This window comes from Pleurodeles waltl, chromosome 4_1, assembly GCF_031143425.1.
Source record: "Pleurodeles waltl isolate 20211129_DDA chromosome 4_1, aPleWal1.hap1.20221129, whole genome shotgun sequence".
Taxonomy (NCBI): domain Eukaryota; kingdom Metazoa; phylum Chordata; class Amphibia; order Caudata; family Salamandridae; genus Pleurodeles; species Pleurodeles waltl.
Window position 1 is genome coordinate 417,603,020 of NC_090442.1, and position 16,448 is coordinate 417,619,467.

Sequence of the window (16,448 nt, forward strand, 5' to 3'; positions counted from 1 at the left end):
CCTCAATGGTTGCTGGATTGCAGATGAGTCATTGCTCAGGAGGATCACCAACAAGCACAGTCAAATGCAAAAGGAGCTGTTGAAGGTTCTGCAGAGCTGTGGAGGACCAGCCAGGTCTTGAGGACTCAACCCTTGTAGAGTCACAAGAAGCAGTCAGAGTCCCAACAAGTAACCCACTGACTGCAGACACAGTCACAGTGAGGGCCAGCCAGCACACGAGGAGTTCCACGTCAATGGAGCTGCAGAAAGGAGACTGTCCTTGCAGAGATAGAGTGCTGGGGGCTCAGGCTACTTGGAGCCTGAAGATCCCTCGGAGCAGGAGTCAACAAGCCTTGGTTGGTGCAGCAGTCGTGCTGCACAGGGGTTCTGTCCCAGTAGCAGAGACAAGGGCTCCCCTTCTCCCACGTTGGACAGAATACAAAAGGAACCAGGGGATCCCTCAAAACCACCACGTGTTGGAGAATCTTCACAGATCCGACGGACAGAAGATCCCACCAGTCAGACATTGTTGCATTATATACCTGTGGATGCAGGGGAGTGACTCCTTCACTTCAAGGGAGATTCCTTCTTGCTTCTTGGTACAGTCGATGTCTTGCCAACCTCCAGAGGATTCACAGCCTTAGAGATGTTGCAAAATGTGGACAGGAGCCACAGAAACAATGTTACAAACAGACGTTTTCTCAGATGATGCAGTCTTGTCGGCTTCCTGTGTAGCCCAGTAGCAGTTACAAATGTCAGGAGCAGAAGATATCTTGCAGAGAATTCCTTCCAGTATCTTGAATGACGAATCCGGGGACCCCACCCTCAAGGGAGTCCCTAAATATCTCAAAAGGAGGGTTTGGTCCCTCTCTGGGGTTTATCACCTATCAGATGGGGTCACTGGTGTGAGCTACCTGGCCTACCCAGTCATATGCTAACAGAGGACCCTGCACACATCTTGTTTCCAAGTTGGCAGAACCAAGTAGCCACCAGGAGGAGCTCTGGGCACCACCCTAGGGGTGGAGATGGACAGGGGAATGGTCACTCCCCTTTCCTTTGTGTGTTTCACGCCAGCGAGGGGACCAGTGGTCCCTGGACCGGATTATGCAAGGAGGGCACCAAATGTGCCCTTCAAAGCAGTCCAGTGGCGCAGGGAGGCTACCCCTCCCCAAACCAGTAACACCTATTTCCAAATTAGAGGAGGTTACACCCCTCTCCTGCAGGAAATCCTTTGTCCTGCTGTCCCCTGCTCAAGCTAGTCAAGCAGTAGGAGGGCAAAATCTTGTGTGGCCCGCAGACCCTAGAAGACTGGAAGGAGCAGAATTGGGGGATCCTCCAAGGAACCCCCAGAGTGCTTGAAATCATGCCATCAATACTGAAATCAGTTTGGGGGTATGATTCTGACATGTTTGATACCAAACATGCCCCTGTTCGGTTTTAGTGGCCAGTACACAGATAAAATAGCTTCCCTGCACTTACGAAGTCCATTGGAACTGGAATTCGTAGGGACACCACTGCTCATTTATGGGTGCTTGGGTGCAACACACACAGGGACCTCCTCCCTGCCCTTTGGGCTGAAAAGCCCTACAATAGGAGTGACTTACAGTGGCCTTGTGTATTGACCATCAGTGAAAGGGTCAATACAGCATTTCACGCAGGCTACAAATGGCAGGCCTGCAGACTCAGCAGCCTTTTGGTCATACCACATCTTCTGGAGCTTTTGGCTGGCCTCAAGGTCTTTGCTTGCCTTTTCCATGTACTCTGCCATCCTTGAACATAGGCCTAGTACATAGTCCACCACATCTTGTTTAGGCTCATGAAGAGGTCTCCCCCCCCGCCTTCTTTCACAAGAGCTAGTGGTCCCCTAACAGGATGGCCAAACAGAAGTTCAAAGGAGGAAAACCCTACTTCCTCCTGAGGCACCTCTCTGTAGGCAAAAAGCAGGCATGGCAGGAGGACATACCATCTCCTTTTGAGTTCTTCAGGGTGCCCCATGATCAAGCCCTTTAATTTGAGTTCTTCAGGGAGCCCCATGATCAAGCCCTTTAATGTCTTGTTGAATCTCTCAACAAGACCATTGGTTTGTGGATGGTATGGTGTGGTGAATTTGTAAGTCACCCCACACTCATTCCACATATGTTTTAGGTAAGCTGACAGGAAGTTGGTACCTCAGTCAGAAACCACCTCCTTAGGAAATGCACTCTGGTAAAAATACCAATGAGTGCCTTGGCTACTGCAGGGGCAGTAGTGGACCTAAGGGGAATTGCTTTAGGGCACCTAGTAGCATGATCCACTACTACTAGGATATACCGATTCCCTGATGCTGTGGGGGGTTTAAGTGGACCCACTATATCCACTCCCACTCTCTCAAAGGGGACCCCCACCACTGGAAGTGGAATGAGGGGGGCCTTTGGATGGCCACCTGTCTTATCACTGGCTTGACAGGGGTCACAGGAGGTGCAAAACTCCTTTACCTTCTGGGACATATTGGGCCAATAGAAATGGTTGACTAACCTCTCCCATGTCTTGGTTTGTCCCAAATGCCCAGCAAGGGGAATTTCATGGGCTAAGGTCAGAATTAACTCCCTAAACTCCTGGGGCACAACTACTCTCCTAGTGGCACCAGGTTTGGGATCTCTTGCCTCAGTGTAAAGGAGTCCATCTTCCCAATAGACCCTGTGTGTTCCACTGACATTTCCTTTTTCTTCCTCAGCTGCTTGCTGTCTTAGGCCTTCAACAGAGGGACAAGTTTCTTGCCCCTTACACAGCTGTTCCCTTGAGGGTCCCCTTGGGCCCAAGAGCACAACCTGATAAGGTTCCAGCTCCATGGGCTCAGTTCCCTCAGAGGATGGAAATTCTTCCTGGGAAGAAATGTTCTGTTTCTTGTGCTGTGTTGAAGCTGGTTCTCCACTCTTCTTTCGTTTTCTCTTGGAAGATTGAGCCATTATTCCAGTCTCCAACACTTCCTTTTCACCCTGAGCCCTGCACTGTGCCCTTGTCTCGACACACACTAGTTCAGGGATACGCAGCATGGCTGCATGGGTTTTGAGTTCTACCTCAGCCCATGCTGAGGACTCCAGGTCATTTCCAAGCAGATATTCTACCGGTATAGCAGAAGAGACTACTACCTGTTTCAGGTCAGTGACCCCTCCCCATTCTGAAGTTACCATTGCCATGGGACGGACGTTAGTCTGATTAACAGTACTGTTGACTGGATGTGTCTGTCCAGCCAGGTATAGTCCTGGTGAAACCAGTTTGTCTGTCACCACTGTAACACTGGCACCTGTATCCCTCAGGGCTTCTACTCTAGTCCTATTAATTAAGATCTGCTGCCTGTATTTTTGCATGTTAGGCGGCCAGGCAGCAAGTGTGGCTAGGTCCACCCCACCCTCTGAGACTAATGTAGCTTCAGCGTGAACCCTGATTTGCTCTGAGCACACTGTTGATCCCACCTGGAGACAGGCTATTCCAGTGCTAACTGGAGTAGTAGTTATTTTGGAACCTTTCTTGGGGCAGGCCTTGTCTCCACTTTGGTGTCCATGCTGAGTACAGATGCAACACCATGCCTTTTTGGGATCAAGGTTTTTACCTTTATACCCAAATGAGGATTGTGACGAGGCTTTGGACCCACCCTCCTGAGCAGGTTTTTGGGGCCCTGTAGAAGACTCTTTACTCTTTCCCTTGGATGTCTCAACACTCTTCCCCTGGGGAGGCTTTGTGACCCCTTTCTTTTGGTCACCCCCTGAGGAAGTCTTGGTCACCCTTGTCTTGACCCAGTGGTCTGCCTTCTTTCCCAATTCTTGGGGAGAAATTGGACCTATGTCTACCAGATGCAAATCCAGTTTATCCCTGAAACAATTACTTAAAAATGTTCTTTCATAAACAAGTTATACAGCCCATCATAATCATTTACACTGCCTTGTATCCAACCATCTAGTGTTTTGACTGAGAAGTCAACAAAATCAACCCAGGTCTGGCTCGAGGATGATTTTTTACCCCCCTGAACCTAATCCTATACTCCTCAGTTGAGAATCCAAAGCCCTCAATCAGGGTAGCCTTCATGAGGTCATAGGATTCTGCATCCTTACAAGAAAGTGTGAGGAGTCTAGCCCTACACTATCCAGTGAACATTTCCCAAAGGAGAGCACCCCAGTGAGAGTTGTTTACTTCTCTGGTTACACAAGCCCTCTCAAAAGCTGTGAACCATTTGGTGATATCATCACCATCTTCATATTTTGTTACAATCCCTTTGGGGATTTTTTAGCATGTCAGTATTTTCTCTGACCCTATTTATGTTGCTACCATTATTGATGGGAGCTAAACACATCTCTGGTCTTTCCTTCTCTATGGCTAGGAGCTGTGTCTCCAAAGCCAATCTTTTGGTCATCCTGGTTAACAGGAGGTCATCTTCATTGAGGCTGCCCTCAATGCCTCCAGGGTTACTGGTCTCCCCTGTGGAAGAACCAGTATCTCTGACTATCACTTGTGAAGTCAGGGTTTGAGGGACCCTGTTCTCCCTAACTAGGACAGGAGGGAGGGAATCATCCTCCTGGTCACTAGCTTCCCCCTCTGTGGGATTATCCTCAGAGGGGTGGTCCTTTGCAAACTGTCAAAAGTGTCTGGAGATTTACTTTGGTAGGGTTGGACACAGTTTGTAGTTTTTTTTATCTTACAGAGAGTCCTTAGCTCTGACATCCCTAGATGCAGGTAAGGGGTGAGGTTGAGTTCCACCACCATCTCATATGTGCTAGACATTATTTCTCTAAAAGTTGGGATAACATTTTAAGAATCTAATAACTATTTCTAGAACTTAAATCCAAACTTTTACAAACTTTTAAACTCTAAAAGAAATGCTAACAGGGACCTACACAAGGCCCTAGTAGGAAAAAAATTAGAAAAATAGCTCAACTGGCAAAAATCAGTTTCTAATGAAAATTTTCGGAATTTAGTTGTGTGATCAGGTATTGGCTGAGTAGTCCAGCAAATGCAAAGTCTTAGATCCCACCGCTGCCACCAAAGTAGGAAGTTGGCTCTGTATGTACTATCTCAAAGTAAGAGATAGTGTGCACAGAGTCCAAGGGTTCCTCTTAGAGGTAAGATAGTGGCAAAATTAGATAATTCTAATGCTCTATTTTATGGTAGTGTGGTCGAGCAGTAGGCTTATCAGAGGGTAGTGTTTAGCATTTGTTGTACACAGACAGGCAATTAAATGAGGAACACACACCCAAAGACTTAACTCCAGGCCAATAGGTTTTTATGTAGAAAAATATATTTTCTTACTTTATTTTAAGAAACACAAGTTCAAGATTTGAAGTAAACACATAAAATGCAAGGTACTACACACAGGTAAGTTAGGAACTTTGAATTAAAGCAATATCATATACAGTCTTTGTAAAAATGGCAATAAGCTATTTTAAAAGTGGACACAGTGCAAAAGTCAACAGTTCCTGGGGGAGGTAAGTAAAGGTTAGATTGTGAGGTAAGTAAAACACTTACAAGTCTCATGTTTGGGGCATAGGCAGCCCACCGTTGGGGGTTCAAGGCAACACCAAAGTTACCACACCAGCAACTCAGGGCCTGTCAGGTGCAGAGGTCAAAGAGGTGCCCAAAACACATAGGTGCCTATGGAGAACAGGGGTGCTACGGTTCCAGTCTGCTAGCAGGTAAGTACCAGTATCATTGGGGGCAGACCAGGGGGGTTTTGTAGAGCACTGGGGGGGGGGGGGGGAGGGACACAAGTAGGCACACAAAACACACCCTCAGCGGCACAGGGGCGGTCGGGTGCAGTATGCAAAGCAGGCGTCGGGTTTTAGATAGGAAACAATGGAAGGACCCGGGGGTCACTCTAGCCATGCAGGCAGGCACAGGGGGGCTTCTCGGAACAGCCACCACCTGGGCTAGGCAGAGGGTCTCCTGGAGGTCTCTCCTGCACTGAGATTTGGTTCCTTCAGGTCCAGGCGTCGGGTCCCTTGCTACAGGCAGTGGCGGTCAGGGGGAGCCTCTGGATTCTCTCTGCACGCGTTGCTGTGAGGGTCCAAGGGGGTCATCTCGGGCTACTCACGGGGTTGCAGTCGCCGGGGAGTCCTCCCTGTGGCGTTTGTTCTCTGGATCTTGAGCCGGGGGCGTCGGGTGCAGAGTATGAAGTCTCATGCTTCCTGTGGGAAGAGTGAGTTCTTTGGAAATTGCTTCTTTGTTGCAAAGATTTTGCCGTTTTTGAGCAGAACCACTGCTCACTGGAGTTTCTTCGTCCTGGGGGTCAGGGCAGTCCTCTGAGGCTTTAGAGGTCGCTGGTCCCTGTTGGATGTGTCGCTGGTTACAGGTTTTCGACTCTGGAGACAGGCCGGTAGGGCTGGGGCCAAAGCAGTTGTCATTGTCTGTCGTCACTGCAGGCTTGTAGGTCAGCAGTCTTTCTTCTTTAGTTCAGGTTGCAGGAATCCGATTTCCTGGGTTCTGGGGTGCCCCTAAATACTAAATGTAGGGGTGTGTTTAGGTCTGGGAGGGCAGTAGCCAATGGCTACTCCCCTGGAGGGTGGCTACACCCTCTTTGTGCCTCCTCCCTGTGGGGAAGGAGGCACATCCCTAATCTTATTGGGGAATCCTCCAAAACTAAGATGGAGAATTTCTAAAGGCAGGGGTCACCTCAGCTCAGAGCCCCTTAGGGGCTGACCTGACTGGTGGGTGACTCCTCCTTGTTTTTCGAATTATCTCCTCCAGCCTTGCTGCTAAAAGTGGGGGCAGTGGCCAGAGCTGGGATGCCCTGGGGCGCTGTAACAAAAGGGGTGAGCCTTTGAGGCTCACCGCCAGGTGTTACAGTTCCTGCAGGGGGAGGTGTGAGGCACCTCCACCCAGTGCAGACTTTGTTCCTGGCCACAGAGTGACAAAGGCACTCTCCCCATGTGGCCAGTAACTTGTCTGGTTTGTGGCAGGCTGGCAGGAACTGGTCAGCCTACACTAGAAGTCGGATTGGTATGCAGGGGGCATGTCTAAGATGCCCTCTGGGTGCATGTTACAATAAATTGCACACTGGCATCAGTGTGCATTTGTTGTGCTGAGATGTTTGATACCAAATATGGAACAGTGGAGTTCGTGGCTACCCTGCACTTACAATGTCTAAGCTTTTGCTTAGACATTGTAGGGGCATAGTGCTCATGCACATATGCCCTCACCTGTGGTATAGTGCAACCTGCCTTAGGGCTATAAGGCCTGCTAAAGTGGTAAATAACCTATGCCACAGGCAGTGTGAGGTTGGCATGGCACTCTGAGGGGAGTGCTATGTCGGCGTAGTCATTTTCTCCCCACCAGCACACACAAGCTGTAGAGCAGTGTGCATACAAGCTGTAGAGCAGTGTGCATGTGCTGAGTGAGGGGTCCCCAGGGTGGCATAAGACATGCTGGAGCCCTTAGAGACCTTCCCTGGCATCAGGGCCCTTGGTACCAGTTATCGGAGTGCCAGGGCTGTGCCAACTGTGGAAGCAAAGGTACAGTTTAGGGAAAGAACACTGGTGCTGGGGCCTGGTTAGCAGGGTCACAGCACACTTTCAATCAAAACTTAGCATCGGCAAAGGCAAAATGTTAGGGAGTAACCATGCCAAGGAGGCATTTCCTTACATACTCTAACACATCCCCCCTCAACCCCCAGGTCTGTGTTAAAAGTTGCACTGTCAGCTTTTGAAATAGAAAATTGCTACTTATTTCTAAATAGTTCCTTTGCTGTAGGAAGCTGGCCTGGTGTGTGGTGGGTACCTATGGTACTTACACCCTATACCAGGTCGGGGTAGCCCCTCTTAGTGAAGTGTAGGCGGTTTCTAGAAGCCATGCTCTCTAGAGGTAGCTGTGGATGAGCAGCCAAGGCTTATCTAGGAGACATGCAAAGCTCATGCAATACCACTGTAGTCACACAGCACTTACACACATGAAAGAAAACACTCAGTTATACGAAAATAAAGGTACTGTATCTTTGGAACAAATCATCACAAAATATTAGACAGGTGACCCACCCTTAGGAAGTAAGTAATACACTAAATATATACACTAGTTATCAGAAACAGCCATAGTAAAGGTTAGAACACATTACAAATAGCAATAACCATTGCTATTGACCTTTGGGGGAGCACAAACTATATAACAGAACAAATGGAATGCGAACAAGGTACCCCCATCTAGGTAAGTGAAATGTGTAGAGGGGAGCTGGGAGTACTAGAAAACCACAGAGTTAAGTAACATAGTACCCCCCCCCCCCCCCAGCAACCAGGAATGCAGGAGTAAAAGTGTCGATTTTCTACAAACTACCTAAAAGGAGGAAAAGAAGAAAAAGAAGACACCCAAAAAAGACTGCAAGAAAACAAGTGGTGGATTCCTGTAGAAAGATGACCTGTGAAGAGAGGGGACCAAGTCCAAGAGTCCAGGAGGAGTAGGAGGTACTACCCACCCAGCTGTGTGAGTTGGTCGACGGTGATGAAGAACAGGTCAGTACTGCAGCCCTGGAGAGGGAGAAGAGTTCCTTATGGAAACAGATGATCTCCCATGCTGGAGTGAAGATTGCAGATAAGTGTTGGTGCACGAATTCCACCAACAACCCTTGGCAAAGGCAAACTCTTGGTTAATGGTAAAGCGGAGCTGCCAGGGACCAGCAAGGCCCAGGAAGACTCAACCCCGGAGGGGAAGTCAGAGGGGACCCTCAGCGTTGCAGAGAGTCCACAGGAGCAGAGGCAGCACCTGCAGGAGTCCCACAGAAGAAGCCCACGCAGCACTACAAAGGAGGATCCTACGGAGAACCACGATGGAGGCTGTGCGTTGCAGGAAGGAGTTCTGGGGTTGGAGCTACACATCGCCTGAAGATTCCTGAAAGAGACGCAGTGCATGGGGGTACTGTCCTGCGTGGGAAGGCAAAGGCTTATCTCCACCAAAGTTGAACAGCTGGCAAGGAGGATTACTCCAGTGTCCACGCAGCTCAAGATGAGGGGCGATCCACGCAGCCGGTCGTTGCTTTCTGTAGGTGCCTGCGGTTGCAAGGGAGGGACCCGTTCACTCCAAGGGAGATTCCTTCTTCTTCTTGTGCAGGCTGAAGACTTGTTGTCTTATGAAGATGAACGGCCGGGGAAATGCTGCAAAGCAGGCAGGAGTCGTGGAAACAAAGTTACAGAAGAGTTTTCTTTGTTGATTGCAGCGTTGTCAGTTCCTGGAGGGTCCAGTCACAGTTCCAGTGTCCAGAAGTCAAAGTGGAGGTTGCAGAGGAATCCTGCTGGAGTCTTGCAAGCTGAATCTGAGGACCCACCCAAGAAAGAGACCCTAAATAGGCCTGAAAGAGGGACTGACTACCTAACCAAGTAAGCACTTATGAGGAGGTGGCTCTGATGTCGCCTGTCTGGCCTGGACACTCAGATGCTCACAGAGTCCACTGCCAACCTTGGAAACAAGATGGCAGGAACCAGGGACCCTCTGAGGGCGCTCTGGGCACCACCCCTGGGGTGGTGATGGACAGGGAGTGACCACTCCCCTTTTTATTGTCCAGTTTCACGCCAGAGCAGGGATTGTGGGTCCCTAAAACGGTGTGGAGTGGTTTATGCATGGAGGACACCGAATGTGCACTTCAAAGCAAACAAGTGGCTTGGAGAGGCTACCCCTCTCAAGCCAGTCATAGCTATTTCCAAAGCGGGAGGGTGTTACCTCCCTCTCCCAAAAGAAATCCTTTGTTCTGCCTTCCTGGGCTTGATCAGATCAAGCAGAAGGAGGGCAGAAACATGTCTGAGGGGTGGGAGCAGCTGGGCTGCACGGAAAACCCTGTAAGACTGGTGGTAGCAATGCTGGGGGTCCTCTAAGGAGCCCCCAGAATGCATGGAATCATACTTTCAATTCTTGCAATAGTATTGGGGTATGATTCCGACATGTTTGATACCTACCAAGCCAGGTTCGGAGTTACCGTTATGTAGCTGGTCATAGGTAGTGACCTATGGTTATATGTTGAAACCACGAGTGCTTCAACCACCCATGGCTCAACAACGAGTTCGGAACAACAACCTCGTTGGTATCAATAATGCCTTCACCACGAATGCCTTTACAACGAATGCCTTTACAACGATTTCTTGTTGTAAAGGCATTCCTGGTAAAGGCATTAGTGATCAGCATGCACGGTTCCAGCATGCGTCCCCCACCCCTAAAAATTACCGTGACCCCCACAACCACCCCACCCCCAAAATTGCCACAACCCCAACCCCCTACCCTAAAACCTAAAGCAGCCCAACCCAACCCACCCCTAAAACATAAACCCTGACCCCGCCCCTAAACCCTAATCATCCCGAGCACCCACCCCACCCGCAAAAACTAAAATTACCCTAGGTCCCCACTAAAACCTAAAGCACCCCAACCCACCCCTTAACCCTAATCACCCCAAGCCCCCCAACCCACCCCTTAACCCTAATCACCCCAAGCCCCCCACCCCACCCCCCAACAGCCCCAGTCCCAGCCCAACTTACCTCCTCCTTCACCGCGTCGACTCCCTTCTTCTGTGCCTTAACCAAGCATGTACGTGGTTCACAAATGCGTGGTTAAGGCCCCTAAAACCAGGAAGTCGTGGAAAACGAAACAGTTGTTTCACTTTTGTTTTCCACTACTTTGTGGTTTAGGAGCCGTTGTTACGGTTGTTTCCCGTGACCTATGTTCAGTGCACGGGTAAAATGGTGTGCCAGCACTCACAAAGTCCAGGAAAATGAATCTGGAGTTTCCGAGGGCACCACTCCGAGTGCAGGGGTGCCCTCACAGACAGGTCCCTGCACCCTGCCCTCTGGGCTGAGAGTGCCCATCATAATGATGACATACAGTGACCTAGTGCAGTGACCTGTAGAGAAAACTGGTGCATGAACCCGCTTCATGCAGGCTGCAATGGCAGGCCTGCAGAATCCTTTGCATGGGCTTCCTATGGGTGGCAGAATAACTGCTGCAGCACAAAGGGATCCCCTGGAACCCAAATTCCCTGAGTACCTAGGTACCACATACTAGGGACTTACATGGGGGGACCAGTATGCCCATTGTGGGAAGAAAAAGGTACATTTTACAGGAGAGCGCGACACTACTGGGGTCCTGGTTAGCAGGATCCGAGTAGACAGTCAAACACACTGACAACAGGCAGAATATGAGGGTAACCATGCCAAGAAAAAGGATACTTTCCTACAACCATATAAAGGGGCAGCTTCCTACATGTACATAAGTCACTCCTAAGGCAAGCCCAGCAAGTCCTTGGGCAGGGTGTTGTGTATTATAAATGGAACATGTGTTTTACATGTTCCAGCGGTAAAAACCTGCTATGGTTCTTTTTACCATGGAGAAGTTAAGTAGCCCCACTTGTTAGTGCAGAATGGCAGGCATAAAAAAAAAAATCATAACATTAAGCTAGACTTGCCTCTGACGTTGAAATTAATATAACTTGTTGAAGTGTGCAACTATTACAAATTTGCCACTTTGATGCCCTAACTTCCCAGTGCTTGTCCAAGGCTGTACATAGAGTTGCTCCTTTAGACAGCTTTCGGCCCTCCAGAGGAGATGTGCAAATGGGTCCCAGGAAACAAGATAGTAGCAGCCTTCATGGGAGGAAGGTGATACCTCTCTCTAGCAGGAAGCCATATGGGTGTAGACCCAAAAGGGGAGCTTCAAAGGCAAAGTTGCATTTGACAAGCAAATGGGACACACTTGGGAAAGGGCCTGCCATATTGTTGAGGTAGACAGGCTGCCACTCAGGAAGGGAGAGGGAAGCCAGTTGCCAACCCGTTTTTCCAGAGGCGTGTGGCCCCCTTGGTAGCCACACTTCTAGGTTAAACTATGGAGCTCTGAGCGCCAAGAGAGAGGTTTTGCCAAGTTGGAAATAGACAGAATGGTACAGCTTGGGAAAACTATATGCCACACTTCACAGTAAGTAGTCATCAGGAGGGAAAGAACCTTGTTGCAAACATTGGCTATCAACCGCGTCCTACCCAGAGGACACTTTCTGAACATAAACACAGCACCCCCTGGTACCTAGAACTCAGTTTTTGATGTACTGGAGAAGAGAACAGAAGGACTACCTGCTGCACCATGAAACCAGTAAAAGTGAGGCTGTGAATACATAGGGGGACAGCCTATAAGTAATCTAGTTCAGTGTTCCTGTAATAAAGTACCTTTATTTTTGCAATACTGTTGGGTTATTTTCATGTGAGATAAATTACTGTGTGACTACTGTGGTATTGCAAGTAATTTACACTCCTAGATAAGACTTGGCTGCTCACCACAGCTACCACTACAGAGCCCTGGCTTACTAGACACTGTTCACTAACTAATGGGGGTTGCATTGACCTGGTATAAGGTACGAACACCATAGGTGTCCACCACACACCAGGCCAGCTTCCTACACTCTGCGCCGCAGCTACCCAGGAATGAGATAAAGTGTTTAACAAACAAAACCTGCTGGTCCAAATGGTGTTGGAAAGAGTCTAGCCCCTACCTAGAATTCACCCCAACAAACTAAAGAGTTCTTGTTATTTGACAAGATCAATAAAATATAGTACAAACCTGGCTCAATCTTATGAATTGTGACCACTTTGAACCCCAAATTTCACTAAATGTTAGGTCACTTGGATTCAGGCATGACACCACCCTCAAGAAATACACTGCCAAAATCAATACCAACTCTCTCTTCTAAAGAAAGACAAAACATTTTTTCCAGAAAGTGACTTTAGAAATGCTGTTCTAGACTCATACTCTTGCATTTGGATAGTAGTAATGGCCTACTTCAAGGTGCCCCCCTCCCCCAATACTGGCATCCCTTAGGGGCATCCAGCATGATGCCCCATGTGTCATCCAGGGCCTGAAGAAATGTAACCACAACATCCCCACCCTGATGGAAACCCAGTGGATCCCCTCCCCAAGGCACACCCAATAATCAAAACCATCTGCAACATTTACAAAGCCATCACAACAAAAAACCCTGCTTGTCTTGCAAATAGGCTCACCATTTCTAAGGGTACTTGGCACAGCCAGGATACCATCAGACTGCCCCAGCAGTACTCCAATTTAGAAAAATATTTGAATACACACCTGTGTAAAGACCACTACACCACAGTGTCCACAAGATCTGGAACAACTTCTGTGTATGCATCAGGACCACCCCCAATGCCTCTCTAAATTAGGCAAGCGTTTATGATTCACTTACATCCCAACAATAGTAAAGCACAATGCATTAACCATCACAACTCAGCTATCTCTCCTATTAAACACAGACTTGTTGCTTGTCTTTCACAATTTACAGCACTGTCACCTTCTGGCTAGGTTCGAGCTATAGAAATTCCATATGCATAGATACACATACAAGATGGTGTTTCTACAATTACACTCACAAATAATGTTATTTTCTTAAAATAAAAGGCACTCACACAAACAAATTTGATGCTGAGTCACTTACCAAAAGAACACTGGTCCTTAAGTGAGAATCAGGTGATCGAAAAAGGAATCTTCCACAAGTTTCAAGCAAGGTGCATGCCATCTCAATATGGTGATGAGAAAAGTCAGACAGGAGCATCTGCATGATATTAGAAAATTAATTATACCTCAAACACTAACATATGCTAATAGTATCCAAATTAGCAAGTTAATTACCTTGGATAATGATCTTTATGGTGGTTACTCTATTTACCTGCAGGCTTCCCCTTTTGAATCCATCCAGGCATCAGAAACTTGAAATAGCTCTCCCACACTAAAAGGTGGCACCACAGCTCCCAGTAACAAGGTGAACGATGGAATGCTTGAATTAGTCTCAAACACTGGCAAACACTCAGGCCGCACTTCACTCTGTGGTTTTCTAGTAATCCCAGCTCCCCTCTACACATTTTTCTTACCTAGTGTATGGTGTGCGCTCCCCCTAGGGTCACTTTTGGTTATTGCTATCTGCACTGTTTTCTAATATTTTCCATGGCTGTTTCTGATTACTAGTGTATATATCTAATGTATTACTTACCTCCTAAGAGTGGGTTACCTGTCTAGTATTTGGTAGTGATTTGTTCCAAAAATAAAGTATCTTTATTTTTGTACAACTGAGTGTTTTTTTCATGTGTGTAAGTGCTGTGTGACTACAGTGGTATTGCATGAGCTTTGCATGTCTCCTAGAGAAGCCTTGGCTGCTCATTCAGAGCTATCGCTAGAGAGCCTGGCTTCTAGACACTGCCTACACTTCACTAAGAGGGGATACCTTGACCTGGTATAAGGTTTAAGTACCATGGGTACCCACCACACACCAGGCCAGCTTCCTACAGCAAAAAAAACTGTTTAGAAGTAAGAAGCAATTTTCTATTTCAAAAGTTGACACTGCAATTTTCAACACAGTCCTGGGGAGGGAGGGGGTGATGTGTTAGCACCAAACACACACCCTCAACGGCACAGGGGCAGCTGGGTTCAGAGAGCAAACAGCGTTGGGCTCACAATGCTTTTAAAATAGGGGGATCCTGGGGGTCACAAAGATGCTGCAGGTTGGGTCCAGGGGGTTGGTTTCAGAAAACCACAACCTGGACAGAAAGGACGGCTGCATTAATGGGTGTTTGGATTTAAAAAAAGTAACTGACAGTGTAGTATGGTAGTGACTTAGCCACCTCTGTTATGTCACGTTCCAGGTGGAACCTGAAGCAGGGACTGAGCAAAAAGACACCTATTAGCAAAGGAATGCTATTTAATGTTTCTAGATCTAGCCTGGTGCTTGGAGGGATTCAAGAGGTTAGTAATCTGTAGATAATGTTATGCAGCACAGTAACGTCTTAATAATATGCTTCACTTTACCGCCAATGGCATGATTTTTTACTCAGATGTGGCATCTTGCTTTACCAAAAGCAATAAATGGAACGAGATCTAAGGTAATTGAGATATAATTCGTATAGTATTTTTTGGTGACATAAGCACAAGCAGATGGGATTTGGTATCTCAAACCACTGAATTGGAGCTGCAATTTCTCCATAACTGTCTCCTTTAATTTCCCACTTTGTAACATCTCAAAGTTGAAATCTCCATTCATTGATCATAAATCCCACCTGTCACCTTTCTGAATGTCCATGTTTCCTATAACTTTCTAGAACATAAGTGGCAAACAATGGTTAGATAGTACAGGATCTGAGGTAGATTTTCAGTGTATCTGCATATAATGTATTTACTTCCAATAAATACAATTAAGTAAATTGTACAGTCGGTTTTAACACTGGAGAATGTATCAGCACCCATGCCGAACACCCCTAGCCTAGACTGTGACATCTGAGTTTCTTCCACACTAATGGCCAAGTAGATGTGCTAATTAAGAAGGAGAAAGTCTAGAAAACACATAGGGTTTCAGTAGGGAAAATACATTTGGACACATAGTAGCAGTTGCCATTTAAACTCATGCTTCTACCATTATGAAACACATTCATAAAATAAACATAAGAACATTTAGGAAGAAAGTAAATATTAGACAAATGCAATTGGATAGGTGGTGGCAGTTTTTATCCAGCTACAGAATGACAACTTTCAGCAACAGACAAACAAATTATACATTTTGTTTTAACAGTTTAAAGTTCACATGTAAGGTTATTCAACCTACTAATACATGAACTATCTGGATTGAAATGTACAAAATAAGTGATTATTTTTAAAACCAGGATAAGAGCCTGGTAATAGTGCAAAACATGCGAAAGAAATTTGCACAAATAAAAGATTTCCTCAATAGCAGAAATAGGTAAAACTAATTACACAGCACACAAAGAATGATCAATCAGGAGGAGCTTTAAATAGTTCTATAAATTGATGTAGAAACAAATCTTCTGAATACGGTGTAGGAAGTTGGCTCTGTATATACTATCTCAAGGTGAGAGATAGTGTGCACAGAGTCCAAGGGTTCCTCTTAGAGGTTGATAGTGACACAATTAAATAATACTAATGCTCTATTTTGTGGTAGTGTGGTCGAGCAGTAGGCTTATCAGAGGGTAGTGTTAAGCATTTGTTGTACACACGCAGGCAATAAATGAGGAACACACACTCAAAGACTTACTCCAGGCCAAAAGTTTTTATATAGAAAAATATATTTCTTAAATTATTTTAGAACCACAAGATTCAAGATTTGAAGTAAATACATAAAATGCAAGGTACTCCACACAGGTAAGTAAGGAACTTTGAATGAAAGCAGTAGTACACACAGTATAGGTTAAAATGGCACTAAGCTATTTAAAAGTGGACACAGTGCAAAAATCAACAGTTCCTGGTGGAGGTAAGTGTGGTTAAGTTTCTGAGGTAAGTAAAGCACTTACAAGTTCAGTTTCCTGGGTATAGGCAGCCCATCGTTAGGGGATCAAAGCAAACCCAAAGTCACTGTACCAGCAACACAGGGCCGGTCAGGTGCAGAGGTCAAAGGAGGGCCCAAAACGCATAGGCGCCTATGGAGAACAGGGGTGCTCTGGTTCCAGTCTGCCAGCAGGTAAGTACCTGCGTCCTCA

General features: G+C 46.9%; 1 protein-coding gene across 10 annotated transcripts in view; it reads right to left on the reverse strand.

Moving 5' to 3' along the window:
- UPF2 (UPF2 regulator of nonsense mediated mRNA decay) overlaps nt 1–16,448 on the reverse strand; it is a 765,941-nt gene that overhangs the window by 444,198 nt on the left and 305,295 nt on the right. For all 10 annotated transcript variants that reach the window (XM_069228662.1, XM_069228663.1, XM_069228659.1 and 7 more), the window contains one exon: nt 13,406–13,522. In XM_069228662.1, coding sequence (XP_069084763.1) covers nt 13,406–13,522 — 117 coding nt within the window. The remainder of the gene's footprint in view (nt 1–13,405; nt 13,523–16,448) is intronic.